The sequence below is a fragment of the Xiphias gladius genome, chromosome 10 (genome assembly GCF_016859285.1).
Source record: "Xiphias gladius isolate SHS-SW01 ecotype Sanya breed wild chromosome 10, ASM1685928v1, whole genome shotgun sequence".
Lineage (NCBI taxonomy): Eukaryota > Metazoa > Chordata > Actinopteri > Istiophoriformes > Xiphiidae > Xiphias > Xiphias gladius.
The window spans coordinates 26,985,173-27,006,351 of NC_053409.1; the positions used below are offsets into that span (position 1 = coordinate 26,985,173).

At 43.9% G+C, this 21,179-nt stretch overlaps 1 protein-coding gene across 1 annotated transcript in view; it reads right to left on the bottom strand.

Annotated features, from left to right (window-relative positions):
• mdga2a (MAM domain containing glycosylphosphatidylinositol anchor 2a) overlaps positions 1-21,179 on the bottom strand; it is a 112,472-nt gene that overhangs the window by 15,061 nt on the left and 76,232 nt on the right. Inside the window, exons 9-12 of the mRNA XM_040137445.1 lie at positions 15,148-15,420; positions 9,561-9,709; positions 3,917-4,106; positions 3,860-3,865 (exon numbers count right to left, since the gene is read on the bottom strand). Coding sequence (XP_039993379.1) covers positions 3,860-3,865; positions 3,917-4,106; positions 9,561-9,709; positions 15,148-15,420 — 618 coding nt within the window. The remainder of the gene's footprint in view (positions 1-3,859; positions 3,866-3,916; positions 4,107-9,560; positions 9,710-15,147; positions 15,421-21,179) is intronic.

Genomic DNA, 21,179 nt, shown 5'->3' on the forward strand with positions numbered 1-21,179 from the left:
TGTTAATTCACTGACTACATGACCTTTTACAGCTGTGTGTGAAGACAACAGCCTACAGCATCAACACACACACACACACACACACAAACCATCTGTATTATTTTAAAGAAATAAACCACCTGTATTCTCATCTTTGTGCACTATTTAGCCCATTAAGAAGTCCCTGTTTTAAACTGCAGCTCCGGTGACATAAATTGAACTAAAACATAAAGTCGACTAAACACTGACTGTGATGGATTTTCTGTCTGCAAGTTAATTTTCTCAGAAATAAACGAAAACTAATGTCTGCCTGCTAGGAAGGTGATCAATCTAAAAACTGATGGAAGATTTGGAAAACAACCATTTAAATTAACCTGGCGATGTGTGTGTGTGTGTGTGTGTGTGTGTGTGAGTGTGAGTGTGTGTGGGTGTGTGTGCGTGTGAACTCAGAGCAGGGGAGGTGTGGTGTGTAATGTCACAGTGTGTTATCAGCGGTAGCGCTGAGTTAGTGCTACAGATCTGGGACTGTGCGAGGACAGGAAGCTAACACACACACACACACACACACACACACACACACACACACACACACACACACACACACACACACACACACACACACACACACAAACACTCACACACACTCACACACACACACACACACACACACACACACACACAAAAACTCACACACACACACAAACACACACACACAAACACTCTCACACACACACACACACACACACAAAACACACACACACACACACACACACACACACACACACACACACCTCCAGATACACTAACAGCTCACATCACGTTTAGGGCCAAAATGAATTAAACTGTTGGAAAATGGAGGAAGTTGGAAAAACCGGGGCGGAAGCAGAGACAAGCGAAAGTACTGTGCATCGTTGGAGTCTCTATGGTCATTGAAGGGGTTGAAATTTTAAGATATTTCCTTAGTTAGTGAAGTTATCAATCAGTAGTTGGGTCAGTGTAAACAGTGTTTTCAATGGGCTGGTCTTCTTTCAATAATAAAACCGTCTTTTGACCACTGACGTGCTCCACGTTCACTGCAAAGTCAGAGTAAATGAGGAATCTAAAGAACACACTGAGTAAACACTCAGCACAAAATAACGACCGCCTCCGTCCGTGGCTGCTCAGTGGCAGGCCAGAAAAATATGCTGAAGTAGACACGGTCAACAGATGAAGTCTGTGCTAGACCGGGTTACCGACCGGGCAAAGCTGGCGACTGCCCAGTAACCCCGGGCCCCCAGGGGCCCCAAAAGCCCCAGCTTTACTACATGTCCTGTGGGTCTGCATAATCAGATTAATCCCACATTTGTTAGAAATCTGCAGCACTGAAGTAAAGTATCAACCATGTCAGGTCCCCTTTCCTCCATCCTGTGGCCCCGGACTCTGTGTCAAAATCTAGTCCTTCCTTGTTTTAGTTTATGTTTGTTGCTCATTTGTTGTAAAGTCGTGTTTTATCAAATAGTTTCCATTTTTTTCTCCGTGTCCTCGGGTAAAGTCGTTTTATTCCATCACAGGAGAACTGTAGACTCTGTACTGACTATTTAACAGGTTTCTACAGGATCCCATGTAAATACTTCTGAGCAGAAGCTGGTCAAAAGTGCCTAAGTACTGCTGCTGTGTGACCTTGAGTTAATCAATAGCTGGTGGAGCCGATTCTCCGGTCGCTGCCGTTAAACCACCACAGAAGAAGAGGACGCGGCGAGATGAGGTTGTTGGAAGAGCTGCAGTCGAAGCTCAGACTCTGGGAAACCGTGTGGAGAACGTGATGGAACCTGACGTTTCTGTTGGTTCCATGTGTTGATGTGAGGAAGGTTCCGGTCTCCTCACGGCTCCTCACTGACCTGATGGTTTCCTCTCTTCACTGGAGGTGACGTGTGACGTTTAAGTCACATGATTCATGAAACACCAGCTCAGATGTAAACACAGTATAATGCTGTTATTTTACTGACAGAGTCCCATTGAAGGGACGGAACAAACAGCGATACAGATGTTTGACTGACGTTATGTGGTAGCCTGCAGAGGGTCATGTGACCGAGCAGAGCGCCGTCAGGTGGAGGCGTTGACCTTCACCGCATCGGCCGATGAGGCGTCTGAACTTCCTGTCCGAACGCCGGCTGTGTTTGCAGTGGGGAGTTAATGCGACGATCAGGAGCATTAAGGAGCAGGGGCGAGGCGTTCGCTGACAGTCTGTCGAAACCCAACATCACACGGCGGACAGGCTCGTCTTCAGACCCGCTTCTCCTCCCGGTTTTTGTTGTTGATGTCTGCGTGTCGTCTCCCGCTGTGAGCTCTCTCTGTTTGCCATCCTCGTCTCACTTCTGTCGTGGTGGTTTTATTTTTCTTTTACTTTGACGTCTCTCTGCAGTTCGGGTTTTTTTAGATTCCCCGTCAGGATTTCTGTGCGACAGCTCAACAGTTGGTGTTTATTTTATTGACTTGTTTTCCCAGTTCTTTGTTTTATTATTTTTTCATATAAAATAAAGAGAAGCGGTTTGGGAGCTTGTGTGCAAACAGACAGAAACAACACAACACTGCATGAAAAAAACATGTTTCAGATGATAAAACAACTCACATTTAGGTCTGATTTGTTCTGGGAGGAGCACAGGTATAAATTATTAGTTACAGTATAATAACAGCTTTACTGTCTCAACCACTTATCATTTCCAGTAACTTCTGCTTTGCTTTTTCAATCAATGCTTGGTTACCATCGATGAAATGTTTTACGTGAAAAGCCTTCCAGCGGGTCAAAGGAAACGACCCCGTCCCGCGCTTCTAACGGGAAACGTCTTTGCAGGAACAGTTGACTTTCACTGTCGGTAGCTTGAAGGTTCCCCGCGGCGTTTTTAACCATGTGGCACCACGGAGCAGTGGTTTTACGAGTGCGTCCCTGTTTCATTTGTTCTTGACTTGAAGGTGAATATGCACGGAGGCAACGTGTTTCATGTCCGGCCCATGGTTTCACATTATTCCACTGATCTACAGGTGGCGGTAACACGCGTAGCAACGCAGTGATGCATGATCAAAGACAGGGAAGAAGAAGAAAGCTGGTAGCTGGTAAACATGGATGTAAACAATACAGGTTTCAAGACACGGGAAACACATTCAGCATGTTTTTTCTTAGAGCTGAGCAATACACACAATGAGTTCCAGTGAGAAACAATGAATTGTAAACATAACTTTTGTTCACAAGAAAACTCCACGAGGAGCCTTCAGGCCCGAGGCAAACCAGCATTTAAAACGGCCAAATGTTGTGGCTAAATAGATCCGTTTGAGTGGAATCGCTGCCATCCTACAAGTAGATTCACTCACAGAGGCAAAGTACATCCACCGGAATATTTCGCACCGCTTTAGAAATAACAAAGTGTTTTGACAGTGCTAACCTTTGACTGAACGGAGAGCCGGAGAGTCCAAAACGGAAAAATCTATCGTAGCCTATTAGCCGTGCGTCAGCATGCGGTTTTATTTAATCCTGCTCCGCTGGAGTATAAGCTGCTCCACAACGATGCCGCAGCAAGGTCTGCAGTCAGTGGTGACATGGGAGTCAATGCTACATATATGTCTCCCCGATAAACGCATTGTCCCGTTAGTGGCCAAGATAACGCTCTCTGGCTAACTGACAGTAAGTAGTGTGAAAAGAGCTTCACACCAAACTAAAGAACATCAGAGGATAAGTGATACAGTTGTGAACCAGATAACCTGTTTTGAGCAGTGGCGAGTTTGACACGACTGTCGTCGCACTGACGGAATCAGTGGAAACGTACATTTACACTCAACTTATCGTGTGAGACATTAGAGTACAGCTAATTCTACCCCGTCCCGAAATGTTCAGCCATTATTTAACTACAAGTTTCTGTTTGAAAATTCATGGTACTTTTGATGTATTCAGATAATAGCAACGGACGAGAAGACGTACCGCTGTAAGTGATGATGCGTTCAGTGGCGTCTCCCTCCCCGTAGCGAGTGATGGGGGTGAGGCGGACCAGGTAGGACTCAGGTTTGACGAGTTCGGTCAGGTTGTAGGTCAACAGCTCCCCCTTCTGGATGGATCCCTCCATGGGAATCTCCTGCTCCCACCAGCGAGACTGACCCATCTGAAACAAATGGCACCGATGAAGACGTTCATTTCTGTGAGACAGTGGCAGGAAAAAGGACGTGACCCCTTTGGACGGATCTGCATTTCTGTATAAATCTGTCTTAAAATAAGAGATAAAACATCAGATCTTCGTCTGAGTTACGATGATGAACGAACACAACCAACACACAAAGCATCGTGTTGTTCTCGTCCATATGGAAAACATCCTTCAAACATTCACAGCGTAGGTCGGAAAAACGACGCGAACCTCTCGGCTGATGACGTCAACAGAAGCCAGCTGGAGTCAGGATTGATCAAACCTGGAGTCCAGTCAGCGAGACCAGACCGGAGGTCTGGGTTACAGCTGCTGTGACTTATAGAAACACTCATTTTGAGTTGGACATTCACAAGAAGCATCTGCTGATGCGACCCATGTCTCACGAAAAGATCTCACAAGACTCGGGATGAAGAGCTGCTGATTTCCGTGAAGCCGGAGAGGTTTACAGAGTCGTCTCACAGAGTTTAGACGGACATTCATCAGTCCACTGTCTGACAGATGGTCTACAAATGGAGACAATTTACCTCTGGGGCTTCAGTACCTACAGCTCAGCATCAGAGGGGAAAATGAAACCCAGGTTTATCAAGGTTTCTAACAGGATACTAATAGGACTTTAAAACTTTATTAGCTACATGGATTTGGATTCTGTTGTGGCTAGTTAATATTAAGCGGTTAGCAAACTGTCCACCGTTCATTTAGTTCTTTCATTTTGTCCACTCCTTGTGTGTGTCTTTGGTTTGGTCAGCCGGAGGTCAGGGTAGGTTGATTGACTCAGTCCCGTTGCAGTTCAGTTGGCTGTACTCTGAGCTGATCTTCTGTTGACCAGTTCAGTTGATCATTAATCTTGCTTTGCATTTTCTGATTTTTGGGTAAATAAATCCCCACTTTTTATTAGAAACGTAAACCCTGCGTGCCGTGCCTGGCTGCCGGGTCCCTGACGGTGATGAAGAAAATTCACCAGCTCATTTCATGACATTTTAACGCCATTCAGACTAAATAATAGTTCGACTTTATTCGCAGAAATGTAAGCGCAAGAGTCAGATGAGTTCATCCGGGGTAACAACACACACTCACTGTTTGTGTGTACGATGATTAATGACTAAACACGCTTCCTTCTCCCATTCACTCACATTTCCTCTCTTTCTCTACACTCTGTTCATTTTACACTCCAGTGAACTCTTCCTCCTCCTCTTCTGTCCTGACTCCCGTCTCCTCCACCCCCCCTCCACTGTCTCTGCTCTCCACTGTCTTCCTTCTGTTTCCTCCAGTCTCATTCATCATCATCATCCTCTTCTTCTTCCGTCTCTGTACTTTCTTTCCCTCTTTTCCAGTCTTCTTCTTGGCATCATTTTCTGTCTCATCAGCATTTCCTCCCTCCCTCCTCTCTCTGCAGCACGCTGGTCGGTATGAATGAAGACGGGCAGGTTGCCTTGGCAACGAACCCTTATCCTCCTCCCCCTCTACAGCCAGGGGTTAATGCTGCGGGAGGTTCAGGTACACACACGGTCATTTCTGCGGAAACACACTCTGCATCACGTCCAGCAGCGTAACATCATGTTATACTACTGATCACACAGAGAGTTGAAGAGTTCTTTCATCGGCCATCAGGAAAAGCTCAACCGTGCAGATCAATAATAATGATAATAAGAAACTTTGAGTAGGACACAACTGGAAGTAGGAGGGTAAATCCAGTTTTTGGCCTGGGACTGAAAGGACTGAGCCCGGTTTAAGCCCTGAACTGGTTGCCCCTGACTGATTTTTAGAACTGCCACATATTTCTGCCGGATCAGTTGGGGGGGGGGGTCACGTCTTCCGATTAAGTCCAATTTACACGTGATGTGTATCGGGGTACGTCATCTGGACAACGTCCGATCTACGGGTCCACGGCCAGACTGCAGTAGCTGGAGGTGTTCCTCTCTCTCTGCCGTTGACAGATGTAGGACACTGCCTTTCTGTTTAACCCTCGCTCGGCCTTTCGGCAGCATCATAGTTGAGATCTCCATCACGTTCTCCACGTGGTTCTCCATCGTCTGAGCTTCGACTGCTCTTCTAACGACCTCGTCTCGCCGCGTCCTCTTCTTCTGTGGTGGTTTAACGGCAGAGACTGGAGAATCGGCTCCACCTGCTGTCGATCAGCTCACGTTCACACAGCAGCAGTGGAGGGAAACGAGACTCAACTCAGGTTTTACTTGGACCATTTTGTGGGAATCTAGTTCCAATTTGCGCTACATTTGAACGGAAACCTGACTATTGTTGAGGACGCAGTTGCCTCGTTTGAATCAACTTTAAAGGAAATGTCCCTGGACAAACCCGATGGGGGTTTCAGTGTTTATATCAGGTTCTGGCCGTACCATCAGGCTCATCTAAGGCATTAGCTCAATTAGCTCAATGTTCAAGTTTATCAAAAACCTACAGCGTCTGCCGAGCTCTAAGCATCAACACCAACATATCCCGTGAGTCTTATCCAAAGGAGCGCGCTGCAAACCTTGTGTTCGCCAGGACACCACAGGTCAGAGTTCAGCTGGGTCAGACCGGCTAGTTCCACAATACTATGTCCATTTTATTTCCATCTTTTCACTTCTTTCCCCCTTTCGTGTTGACGCATTAAAACCTGTTTCTCTGATCTACCTAGCGCCGAACCCAAAACTCGAACTTGTGGCAGATTTGAACCGTAATTGTTTTGTTCACCACATGACTGGGGAGCGCTGTAAGAAGTCCTTGTTAAATAAAAAAGGAACGTATTTAACCTGTAAAACCAGGATGAATCAGCAGCCGACGGCTCCCAGGAGACTTTAACATCTAAAATGATGCTGCAGAAAGGCCGAGCGAGGGTTAAACAGAAAGGCAGTGTCCTATATCTGTCAACGGCAGAGAGAGAGGAACACCTCCAGCTACTGCAGTCTGGCCAATGAGCATCACACACACACGTTAGTTCGTCTATTCTGACAAAGTGAGGACCCTCCCTGCAATAAGACATTCCCTAATCCTAACTTTAATCTAAACCTGTTTCTAATTCAACCCAAAAACCAATTCTCAACCTTCAAACAGCCCTCTGAAGAAGAGATGAACAAACTGAACCACGTCCTCACAATGTCTAAAGCCACAATAGGTCCTCACAGTGATAGAAGTAATAGAAGTACAGGCGCACTCTCTCTGTCTGAATATTTCTAATGCTTCAAACACACCACCACTGCAGTGCATTAGCAAGCCATGTGACACGTGTTACGTCCAGTCCCTAAAGCAACGAGAGGACACGTGCAGTAATATAAGATCCAGCTTCTCTGGAAATTCAAGGAGTTTGTGATGAAAATTGTTTTACAACCTGCTTGTTTTTTTTAAACGGATTTTACAAACATATTCAGTTTATTCATTTCTTTTGTACACAGGTTATTTCTCGAGGACGTATGTGTATGTTTGTGCTACGACCATTAACGTCCTCTCACTGATGACAACCACGGCCAGATTTAACCCCAACCTCCTCTGGGCCCTGGGGAAAAAAGGCACCTAGAAACCAAGCAGTACTCTAGAGTTGAAAGAATTTGTTGATTCGTTGATTAAGTTGATTGACGGAAAATTAATTGGCAACCACGTGATAACTGATTAGCTGCTAAGCCAAAAATTCATTGGCGCCAGCTGCTCAGATGTGAATATTTCCCAGTTTTCCATGATAGAAAACTCAACGTTTTTAGGTTTTGACTGTGGCTCAGACGTTTTAGGGAATAAAGACGAGCATTTTACGCTATTTTACACACTACATCAATCAATTACTACAGACCTATCAATGACGAAAATTATTGTTGTTTGCATTCTCACATTTTTGTGAGGGAATAATACAACCTTGCCTGAGGTTTTCTGAGTGTTAACGAGTTAAACAGAGCCTTACAGGAGATGAGCTCAATACAAACAATTCAGGTCCTAAAACTAGACTTTGACACAGGGACCCTCTACGAGAGCCGACAGGATGTTCTTCATTGATTGATCAAATGATTAAGAACCTCTGATACCGTGTGAACCTAGGGCTGATGGGGCCCCTTGAGGTCTAGGGCCCCTGGGCCTGCCTGGTAATACAGCCTTGATCTCAACATCTTCATATGTATGTTATTGGTTTAATTTAGTAAGGAGAAAATATATAGTATTTGTATATATATTGAATATATTTGTATACCGCAGTATCCGTTAAGCTGTGATCAGCAACTATCAACTTTTTTCTGGTACTGGATCATAAACCCCCTGCACCAGTTTTACTGGCACCATTAAAATGTATTGGTTGTAACAAACAATATCAAAACACAACCAAGACTTCATTTCTGCTTCGTCGCATTTAAGAACCTAAACGTTCTAAACATTACATACAAAAGAATGTGGAAAATCTCTTATAGGTTTAATAAGAACTCATTATCTGTTTTCTGTATTTGCCAGAAAGTTAGAAAACAGAACGTACTTCAGCTTTGAACTGTTGACTTGAAAACATGATTGTGATTTCTCATGTCACGTTTGCTCTGTGATGGAATCAAACATCCCTTTATATAACATAACTTTCTTTATTTCCTAAGTTCCCCATTTTTACCAAATCATGCCAAAACTGTCGGTAAACAAGCTCTGATTAGTCCTTTGTTTGTTTGTTTTTTCAGCGGCTTAGGAACAAAAAGTTGTTTTGCAAAACAGGTTAGAATTAAAGGATCAGTCCCACATTTTCGGAAGTTCTCTCAAACAGACAAACTCCGTATCCTCTTTAAATCTCTTCTTAAAACCAACTTTTATGGCTTTTTCTTAACTGATAATATTTTTTGTAACTATTTTAATTGTTTCATCTTGTTCTATATTATGTTTTGGATTTTACTACTTTTATGCTTTGTTTTTACTCTAAAGCACTTTGTAATTTTGTTTTGAAAAGTGTAATATAAATAACGCTATTATTATTATTATTATTATTATTATTATTATTATTATTATTATTATTATTATTATTATTATCATCATCTGGTGTGAATGGACATGCATTAGTCTAGCAGCCATTTTGGATTATACAGTAAGAAGCTGATTTCAGCTCTGGTAATAAAGTCTGTTGGTTTCGTCTTGTAAACACGTCCCATGTTTAGACTCGAACCAACAATGCGTCCTTGCGTCTCTCAACACTTCCTGACGTCCCGGCTCTCAGCTCCGAGCCCATTGGTTCCTTCTGGAGACGTACATCTTTAAAAACACCTCACAAACATCAAGTTTCAGTTTTTTAAAAGGCTCAGTAACGTTTCACTGATGTGTTTTAATAGTTTTTGACAACGATGGAGCTTTATGGCAAAGAGGAATAAGATAAATCCAGGTTTGATCGACACACACTACTTGTCGGTAGGATACGTTTAGTGTTTGTTTGGTCTACACATGGGATTTATGGACAAGTATTTATTGCGTACTGACCTGTCTGATGCCGAGTCTGTAGGCCAGGATCCGGTCCACAGCGTTGGGCTCCATCTGAGTCCACTGAAGCTTGAAGCCGTAGACTCGGGGTCGGTTCTGCCACAGAGCGCTGTAGGTGTCGTAGTAAAACTCTGGAGCGTAGGCCTTCCCTGAGGAGACACAGGGGTCAGAGGTCACACACAGCTTGAACCAGGTTCATTTAACAACGTAAATAGACGTCAGAACTCTTACTGGTTGGTTTCCCGCAGTGTTTCCTGTACTGGTACATGGGTATAAAACATAGGAGATGTTTCAGTCCGGACCCTCCAGTAAAGGTTTTTACCAGTGGTCTAATGGGGTCCTGACAGGTGGGTGTTCACTGTAGCTTCAGTGGACCCAACCCCCCCAACCCCCCCCTTCTCCCTGGCCACCCTTAACTACATAACTGCTTTAATTTGAAGGTAATTTGATGTAGCGTGGAATGTAATTATGTACATGAGTACATCCGACATGAGTACTCAGTCACTACTGCATCATTACCCGAGTCCTCAGTAGTCACTACCACATTACTTGAGTGTACCCGCCGCGCTGTTGCAGCTGGTACTGATGAGTTGATGTCCTACAACAGTAAAAAGCAGCTCTCACATTACTGCACCTCATAATAATTTAATCTATAATAGTTTAACAGTCACAGAAGGAACCTGTCTGAATTACGAGAAGCCTACTTTTACCGTTGATACTTCAGGTACAACGTGCTAATATTTTCCATACATGACTTTTACTGGCAATGGAGTAGTTTTACATTGCAGTGCTGCAGCTTTCAGGATGTAAATACTTCTTCCAGCGCTGATCAGCACACTCCTCCAGTGTATATGGTAAACACTGGTATACCGGCTTACCGGTATTTGTCTCATCATCCGTGTCTGGAGGGGCTTATTTTTCCGACTAACTGTCATCAGTGTAATCATTGTCAGACTTTTTTTTGCCCGTTTGCTTGATTTTTGCGGTTGTGTCGCCGCGGAGCTCGCGGGTCAGTTGTTCCCCAAGTTTTTCCTTCAGGCAGTGCTTCTCCCCGAGCTCGGTGGAGATTTAACAGGCAGTGCATTAGCAAGCCATGTGACACGTGTTACGTCCAGTCCCTAAAGCAACGAGAGGACACGTGCAGTAATATAAGATCCAGCTTCTCTGGAAATTCAAGGAGTTTGTGATGAAAATTGTTTTACAACCTGCTTGTTTTTTTTAAACGGATTTTACAAACATATTCAGTTTATTCATTTCTTTTGTACACAGGTTATTTCTCCAGGATGTATGTGTATGTTTGTGCTACGACCATTAACGTCCTCTCACTGATGACAACCACGGCCAGATTTAACCCCCAACCTCCTCTGGGCCCTGGGGAAATTAGCTGCTAAGCCAAAAATTCATTGGCACCAGCTGCTCAGATGTGAATATTTCCCAGTTTTCCATGATAGAAAACTCAACGTTTTTAGGTTTTTTTATGGTAGTATAGTATAGTATGCCTCTCCCCAGGCTTGGTGCAGATTTAACAGGTTACTTTTGTTACCTGTGGGGAGGCTCTGCCCTAAACACTAAAATCAGGGAACAGAAGTCTCCAGTTCGCAGTAAACGAAAAAAATCACCCTCTGTGCCTGTCTGAGCTGCCACAAGGCTGCATTGACAACTGGTACCGAAACCTTCTTACCCACAAACCTTCTGAAAATAAAAAATGTTTGTATGTCTCGTTGTGAAGGTTAAAGTATGTCACAGTTTCCATGTTTGTTTGAAAGAAAAAGAAGAAATGATGATAGAGTAAAAAAGACAGAAGAGCCAGAGTGTGTTAATCTCTGAGGCAGCGGGATTATGAAACTCTATTTAATATGACAGTAAACAGTCTGTGTGTGTGTGTGTGTGTGTGTTTAAAGTACATGTGTGTACCAGCATGTTCGTATGTCAGATCACACACACACACACACCACTGTGTCAGTGTGTTTCTGCTGATGCGCAGGCTGGAGGATTAAGCCACTGAAGGAGAAGAGTCACCTGACTGGATGAAGCCTCCAACTTGAGCCACCTGATAACACAGAGCTGAGACCCCATTGGCTGACTCAGCTCTCAGCAAATAAACGGGCTGTCCTCTGCGTTTCGGCGCACGAATACGCCGTCGCAGAAACTTACTACGTGCGTTTACTTGTACTTTATTTAACTAATTCCGCTCTCTGGTACTTTTTACTGCACTACATTTGTCTGAAAGCTGTCATTACTGGTTACTTTGTAAATCAGGATTTTACAGTATACCACCCTACCAACACACCACGACACCATCGGTGTAAATCCAACCAGCTTTGGTTCAGGCATGAAAAGTAGCCTAAAACACCCCAGCCAATATTTTACCACACCTAACCCCAAATCTCTATTCAGACACAGACAGTAACGCTCCTTTTCAAGCAGCTTCGATCTGGTTGTTTAACCTGTTTCCAGATACGCCCATTTTTGTACACAATTTCCTGAAAATAATGCTCCCAAAATGCAGAGGGTTCCTGTTCTTCACCCCTTCTGATTACAGTCACAGCCCTGGTCCTAACCTGGTCTCCTTTACAACCAAAAAGTCAGGTCGTAAAATGGCTTAAAAAATGGAATAAAAGGCCCGTGGTTGGAGCTTTTGTGTGGAGAACACTTTGGCTGCAGCGATGTGAGGGTCCTAAAATGCTTTGCACAGAGAGAATCGGGAGACTTAGAGCTTTCAAACATTGTAGAATTAGTCCAGGTTGTGTGAAGACTGAGTCCGGTACAGACCAAAACACACCTGAAGTGAAACTACCAAGGCCAAAGTGTCCCACAGGTGGGACAGTACTTCAGTACAGATGCTAAGGTGGACAGCTGTGGGAACTTGCATGCACTTCTATGCAAACTATAGTCGGGGGTCGTGCACATGCAGCCACGTTCCACACGTGCTAGAAAACATCCCTGACAGTAGGAGGAAGCACTCATATGTTTGTTGTATTTGGTTGAACGCTATGAAAAAGTCAAAAAAGGTGTGTGCAACTGCTGAATGAGCGTAGGACCGAGAGTGTGGAATACAGCACAAACACAGTGCAGGAAATGAGCGTCCACTTCACTTTTCTGGCACATGTCACAAATTTTGGATGGTGTTTCCACACGGCGTTCCACATGGACCCACACGGATGCAGCCACCATAAACCTCGACCTTTAGTCCACGCCAAAATTTGACCGAGAGTCTAACTGAACCAATTAAAACATGCAAATTAGAATTCATTGGAACCAAACCCAACAGATTACAATCAAATCACCCTAAGGTCGGCTTCACTCTTGACTACGCATTATTTAGGGTGAAATGAAATGTCTATTCAGTCATTCAGTCAGTCATATCAGTGACTGTGCTGATCTAAAATCAGACTGATGGAAACATTAATAATGTAAAGAGGAGGGTGAATCTTTCCTGCTGCTTCAACTCAGACTAAGAAAAAACCCCAACACTGAACTTTAGTGTCTTGTTCATCCCTCTGAAGGTGTGAGGAACAGTGGCGCTAACCGGGGAGTCGTCGGGTTTGAGTTTTTGTCTGGCAGTTTGCTGTCAGAGTTTCCGTTCTGTCAGTTTTACTCTGAAGCTCCGCTGTCGTGTCATTGGCTGCTGCAGGATGAGCGAGGTTTAAAATGCCACCGACGTGTTCACACCTGATTAACAACACAAACGTCACCTCAGCAACGGCAACCCCGACATAATCGCTGGCGTTTTCCATCAGCTCTCCATTCTCGGCTTACAACTTCCCCTCTTTGGAAACTTTCTGCTGCTGCCTGCGGAACGCGCTGCCGCTCGGCGGCCGCCCCCGATAAGAGGCTTAACGCGGCCGCAGATTTTACAGGAAGAAGCTCGCGGCGCTGACAGGGCGTCTCTGCAGGGGAGCTTTCATCAGGAGAGGACGGAGATACAAGTCGACACAGCCGCCACTTCCCATGTGACTTCTGCTGTTCACAGAGCAGTTCTCAGAGTCTGAAACTCCGCTCTGATGATTCAGAGACAACCCCACATTTAAAAACCAGGCTCTTATAACCACAGAGCAATAATGCGCCCATCTGACTCTTTCTACCCCGATGCAACAAACTCAGGGTACCTGCTGATACCAACTGCTGATCCAATACCAGTGCTCTTTTTTTTCCTCCTCACATTTAAAGATCGTTGTGGAGTTTCCTTGAAAACAAACAAAAGTCTCTGTTCACATTCAGTGTTTCTGACCAATACAGGTCACCAATCAGCCACAACATTAAAAGCAGTTAGGTACGGTCCTTTGAATAATGCAGAAAGGGGGCCAGAAATAAACAATGTGCGGGAAATCTGTAAAAGTAAACGATAAAACTTTGTTTTTATCACCCGGTGGTGAAAAGGTCCAACATGTAGATGTGTATAATCTTTTAGCCTTGAAGACCTAAGCTGTAAATTCAACAACAGAGAGGAGGCAGCCAGGCATTAAAGGCAGGAAGTTTTGGAATCTTACAGCAGAGAGTAAAGCGTTTGTTGTCGGAGAACTGGTGTGTGAGAGGATGCGAAGGTTTCCTGAAGATCTGCGCATTATTTATGACGCTTCAGACTCCCCCGAGGAAACTCTCAGTGATTCTCTGCTTCTGTCTGCCAGCACACAGGATTTAAAGATGAGATAAGCTCTAATTATCCATCGTGTTCTCATCCTCAAGATGTAAACACTTAGAGCTGGAAAACAGCTAATAGTCCCATCAGACCTCAGGCCTGTTAACAAAACCTCATCAACAGCTGCAGGACCGGATCAGACCAGAGTTAACTTGGAAACTTGTACGAGGAGGCTGTTTTTCTGTCAACAGGAAGAAAGGCAGAGGTGGTTTAACGTTTTCGCGGGGCTGCTGTAAAGTCTGTTAGGACAGGTCTCAAGTCTCAGGTCTATCAAGACAAGTATTAAGTCTCAAGTCTGTCAGGATGAGACTGAAGTCTGTCAGGACAAGTCTGTCTTCAGTATCAAGGCTCAAGATTGTCACCGCAAGTCTCTGGTCAAGTCTCAAGTCTGTCAAGACCAGTATCAAGTCTGTCAGGAATAGAATCAAGTTAAGTCTCAACTCTCCCATGGCAAGTTTCAAGTTTGTCAACATGTCTTATGCCAAGTCTCTCAAGGACAAGCCTCAAGTTTGTCAGGGCAAGTGTCAAGTCATTCAGAAGCCTCGCGTCTGTTGTGACAAGTCTAAGGTCTGTCGGAACAAGTCTTAAGTCTGTTAGGGTAAATCCAACTCAAGTCTCAAGTCTGACAGGAAAAGTGTCTAGTCATGTCTCCAGTCAAGTCTCTCAAGGGAAGCCTCAAGTCTGTTTGTTCAAGTCTCAAGTCAAATCTCAAGTAATTCCAGACAAATCTATGTCCAGTCACAGGTCATTCAATACAAGTCCAAGTCAAGTCCAGTCGCCTCAAGTCATTCGAGACAAATCCAAATCAGGTCTCGGGTCAAACCAAGCATCTAGTCAGTTCAGGTGATCACCTATGACTCCAGATAGTAAGAAAACAAGGTAACCCAGCCTGTTCACAGCTCCCGGTCAAAAGCAGAACTCCATCGCGCCCCACTGAAGCCCGCTCACCTGTGACCAGGAAGGTGCAGCGCCCCGCCCCGGCCTCGTTGGTGATGTCACAGGTGTACTCGCCGTAGCCCTCTCGGTTTAGAGCTCGTACGTGGTAGCTGGTGTCGTCTTTCTGGTCACTGAACTGTCCAACGGTGAGGAGGCGGGAGCCCAGCTTCCACTCGTAGCGCAGGAGGCGAGCCGGGTGAGCTCGCAGCAGGCGGCAGGTGAGGCTGAACGCCCGGCCGAGAGCCTGACGGATCTCCGTATACACCGGCTCCACGGTCGGGGGGACTGTCGGACGGAGAGAGACAGAAGATATGAGACAACGCAGTTGGAAATAATAGCAAAATTACCACTGTCTCCATTTTCATGCACATTGTTTGTCCACACGCTGCGTAAACCACAGAACTTTACTGTAAAGTCTCTGAAGAATTTCAAGACAAGAAAAGTCTCAGGTCAAGTCTCGAGTCGAGTCTCAAGTCTTTCAGGACGAGTCTCAAGTCTTTTTAGGGCATGTCTCACACCAAGTCTCAAGTCTTTCACCTTATTATTCACACACAGCTACTTGATTTAAATACTGGAGGTTTTGATTCACATCTATGAAGCAGATCAGATTCAGTTATTGGGTTTTTTTAATCAACCTGGAATCTGGGCATTTATCAGTTATAGTTATACCGTTTTATTGACACTGAAATGCTCGTGTATGAAGAATCTTCCTTCTCAGGTTATTGAGATCAGATCCACAAACTGTCCTGAGACTGGAGAGAATTATTTAACTTTCCCTTTTCTTCAGACTGAATCCTGTTAGTGTTTGATTTAGGAGAGACCTGATTTCTCCACAGAGATCAATAAAGTTTAATCGAATCTAATCTATAGTTGATTTTGGTTCCATCTTGTTTCAGTCCATTTTCAGTCCATCTCCAGACACACACACACACGTTTGTCTTTCCACACTTATGAGGGCACTCAACAACATAATGCATTTCCCTGGCGTCTTACCTGAACCGTCACGGTTGCCTGTTTAACCCTAACCCTGACCTGAACCTAACTCTAACCCTAAAACCAGATCTGAACCCTCAAACAGCCCTTTGAAGTAATGAGGACCAGACGAAATGTCCTCACTACACTGGTTCAGAGCTGACTGGTCCTATATTTGTGAGGACATTATCATGACCTCCCTGGAGGTTTACCGGGACCTTGAGCCTTTGAACCAGCTTTAATATCCAAAAAAAAAAGATTTAATTCTTAACCCTTGGACTTAACTTTACGAGCACCTTTGGATCGTAACATCTTGACCAGTGACTTCACACAAACCAAAAAATATATTTAAATAATCAAATAACTTGTACACACAGAAACTTTTCTTTTTGTAAAGTTTAAAATCCAAAGTATGTTAGAAAAAGTCTGGAGAAAAACAAGTCATTATTTTTCATGATCTATTGAACCTGAACTGACCTAAGAGCTGACTCACTGTATTAAACTGATAAAGCTAATAAATCCCAACTGAATGAGACTAAGTTTAACTCGAGTCACAGCTGCTGCATTTCATTTCCTGCGCTCTCACTTCACTCTTTAATGAAGCCAAAAATGTCTCCAAAATAACCTTAAACCTCTTAAGTATTTGAAATATTTAAATTCAGATGGGTGTTAACCTCTGTGCTGCAGCGCTCTGCTAAACGGCACAAAGGCAGAGTCTGATCCGTCTTTCTAAATCCCTCCAACAGAACTTCCTCAGAGGATTTTAGCCACATTACAGGTGTCACTTCCCAGATTAACGTCCTGCTGTCAAACACAGATCAACAGACAAAAAACCAGCAGCTGCAGCGACCGTCCTCTGACCTCTCAGGAGCAGAGAGAGGAATCGTCTGAATCCTCACTGACGGAGAGAGTACGAACGCTGCCTGGCTCCGGGGACGAGGCAGCAACCAGCCCCGCGTGGAGAGGTCAGAGCAGGATCTACTGCTGATCAGGTTCAGACTCAGACGAAATCCAAAGTTTAAAAGGAGTGTGAGATATTTTCTGGGAAAAATTTCCATCACATGAAATTTTTGAATTTGTGCATCTACATAATCTTCGGGGCTTTGTTTAAAAGCACAAATTCAACTTAAGCCTGCTTTACCAACGTCCTTCGCGCAAAGACCTGCTCTGCTGCCTCCAGTAACTGAAGTTCTGGCACTGCTGAAAAGGAAAGCAAAGCATCCTGTACACTGTCTTGAAACCAACATGATGTTTCAGTCCTCTGGTAAATCTCCCTCGTATCAATGCCCGATGAAGGTCTGATGAGTGAAACATTGCGTTAATAAAGTGAGTTCACCTGATGGACTGTGTGCAGGATTCTTTGATATTCTTTTCTAGACTAAGTCTTTATGGTGTTCAAGAACTGTTTTGAAATTTTGGCTTTCTGGTATTGGTCCACCTCCCAAAACATATTTACCCCTTAGAAAAAAAGCACGTGTTTTATTGGGAAAAACAAAAACAAAACAAAAAAAACACGCACGCATACACAGATATGGGATTTTATGTCATGGGAAATGCCGTTTCACAGGTGAAAACTCGTGCAGGAGAAATTGTTGTTTTCACATGTGATGCCTTTAATTCAAATGTGAAATGTTTAAAAAATCACATATCTAAATTCCCCAGGCGATGAATGCTCATATACTTTTTTGTAAATATTTCATTTTTCCTTTGTTTTATTCTTTAAGAAGGAATGTGTCAGTGTTTTTTGTATTATTTAGGTCAGTGAATAAAATAAGAATATAATAGTATGAATATTATTAACATTTATTTCCTACAAAAAACACCAGACTTCCAGGTTTCCTCCGAAAAAAAAACAGCACGTGAAAATGATGTCTACATCGGTTTTGAGGGTATTTGATCATAAACCAAAGTGTCAGACAAACAGATGAAAAGTCAGAGGATCACAGTTATCACTGTTCATCCAGAGGGAAACATGAATGAAATGAATGAAACATTTCATCACCATCCATGTAAATGCTGTTGAGATATTTCACACACACTGCTGATGTGGCTGCACTGCTCACGGGCGAAAAGGATTTTCACATGCGGTAAAGGTTTTAAACGTGATTCACACACGTTTTTTTAAACACAGAATGACTCTAGTGAACAGTGACAACTTGACTGCCTTTTACTTTCTAGTCAAGTAAGTATTGACGGTCTATGTCGCACAGAGCGTAAAGCCATGGAGACGAGCTTGTTATTTTGGGCTATCTATAAAAAACGGGTTGGAGTCTTTACTTTTCAAACTCAGAGGTATTTTCTCAGTGAAGCTCAGATGTGGTTTCCTCTACAGTAAATCTGTAACTAGTTTTAATGTTTTGATGGTCGGTGGAGCTTTTGGTGAAAATCTGTAAAATGTGAAAGTCATGAGAGCATCCAGTCCGGTTTAAGCAGTCGACTCAATCTGACATCGCTGGACAGTGAATTAAGCATCACACAGTGAATGTCATTAAGCACATTTACCACACAACACACACACACACACACACACAGGTTACAGAGATAAAGGTCTGCGGTTCAGCTCGACCCCCCAGGAAATGTTTCCCGGACCTTCTTTCTGGTCCAGGAACATCTAAAGGTCAGCCGGACTCTTCTGCCCCACGGCGGCTTTCAGCTGAGCTCTCTGATTGGCCAAGGAAGACTTCCGACCTTGCTGTTTAATTCCCACTTTGCACGACTGGACCCGGTGCTGGAGCTCGTTAATGATCTCTGCTCTTTTCTACAGTTTTAATCCTGATACGTTTTGTATTAGAGATTTTCCGAGGAGCTGCAGCAGCAGCTCTACGAGGACATTTCAGGGGGTAAGTGAGGAATAATTTAATTAACACGATGATGTGTTCGGGAAATGATCCCGATTAGAGAAGGTTTAACAACAGCTGCTTTGATACAACACTTCACTCAACACTTCGAAAAAGAAAACCAACTTCCTGTCTGCTGAAGGTCCCCAAAATACGGATGCGATAACGTCCATACGTCTGAATTCCCCGATATTTAAAAGCGAAACAAAAGCTACAGTCATCACTTATGCCTACTCAAAAAGACTTTCAAAGACACAGGTAACTGGCCTTTGACGGCTGAACGTGTTTTATGTGGGATTGTGGGGACGGTAACGCTCGCACCGTAACACATTCCTAACGTCCCCAAAATCCCCGTAGAACAACGATCACAGGGGGGCGCTATACAACACAAGCTACCGTCGTAAAGGCTACCGCCATTGTTTGCCTCTTCATTCATCTGTCTGTTCGCTGCTTTGCCGCTAAACATTACTTTCTGGGTGTGTGAGGACCCCGGCATCACTGATGTCCCAGTCAAGCCCGTAGAAAAACAACCTCGGGTGAAATTTGTGCAACAGCTACAGGACCGACAGTCTAGAGAGTCTGGTAACTTTCTGTGCCGATGCCATAGCATTCAGCTAAATATTCTCAATATTTGTTGTGGAATCGTGGGCACCGTTACGCACACGCCTCCGCACATCGCTGCTGTCGGTGAAAGCCGTGTACAAAAACAACCTCGCGTTGACGTTATACATCATTTACAGTCAGACTTTTTTTGTTTTCTTCTTGAAGACAGCTTTTCCGTCAGTAAACAGTCCTTTAACTCTGCAGAACATTTCTTCTCAGATTGCGAGAACTGCAACATCACTGGCGTCCCCGTTATCCCTGTGGGAACCAACAACCATGTGGGATTCTATACAACAGCTACTGTACAGTCCTTTATTCAAATGTCTGTTTTCAACAGCGAATAATCATTTTCAGTCAACAGACAGTCTGGCAACTTCTGTGATAAAACCTATGACCCTCTCTTCCTGGGACCGTAATGCCTGATCTCAACACTTCGCTGGTGTCCCCAGAATCAATGTTACAAAACGCCCCCAGACGGTCAGTGTATATTATTGACCGTCTGTTCACTACTTTATAGGAAACAGAAGGAAGTCTGGTAACTCCTGAGCATTTTTTTTCTGGGGTTCTGAGAACCGCAACATCACTGATTTCCCCATAACGTCCACAAGAAAACAACCCTCGGATGAATTTTGTACAACGGCTACAGGACCGACAGTCTAGACAGTCTGGTAACTTTTGTAGTTCTGCCTTTTCACTACTTTGTAGAGATAAATTTCAGTCATCGCTTGAGATTTATTTATTTTTTTTTGACTGTGAGGACCAAACATCATGGACGTCCCCCTGCTCCCTGCAGAAGAACAGCTGCAGTCGTCAGTCTCCCTTTTTATTCTCGTGTCTGTTCGCGGCTTTGAAAACGTTTCAGTCAGTAGACAGTCTGGTCGTTTCTACATGACTGCTGGGTTTTGTGGGGACTGTAACAGTAGCACCTTGACACATCACTGATGTTCCCATAATCCACGTTCAAAAACAACAACCTCGGGGGGATTTTATACAACAGACACCAGTCCCCCTTTTTTTTCTCAAGTCCGTCCACTGCTTTGAAGAAATCTTTTCAGTCGGTACATGTTGGTTACGTGTTGTTTAAAACCCCAGAGGAGGATGTTCGTCAGAGGGATTGTGGGGACATCACCTCCGCATATCGCTGTCGTCCCTGTAATCCAGTAAAAAAACCAACAGTCGGTGAGGGATTATTGTCAAAGTAAAACCCTAAAAAAAAAAAAAACCCTACTAACAGCTCATTTGAAACGTTGCTCATAAGGTTTTATCTTCAAGCGTCATGTGGAGCCGATTAACATATTTCTGAAAAGTCATTCAAATCGGAGCAGGACATAACTAATGGGCAATAACGCACAAAATGTAGAGCAATAAATACAGTTTGTGTTCATATAGTTTAGGCTGTTATCCTAACATGCTCCTGTGTCCATTTTAGTTAATGTCCAGCTTGTTTTCTGCTCATTTCTACTCACAGGTTTAGACTTCATTCATTTATTTGTTTACTTTGCTGTTCAGTTTCTCAGTCGGAAGCTTTTCCTGAGGATCAGAGCGATTTCCTGTTTGCTTACAGTGAAAACTTAAATCTGCATCGCGTGTGACTTGAACGTTGTTTCACTTATTTCAAAGTAATCCACCTGT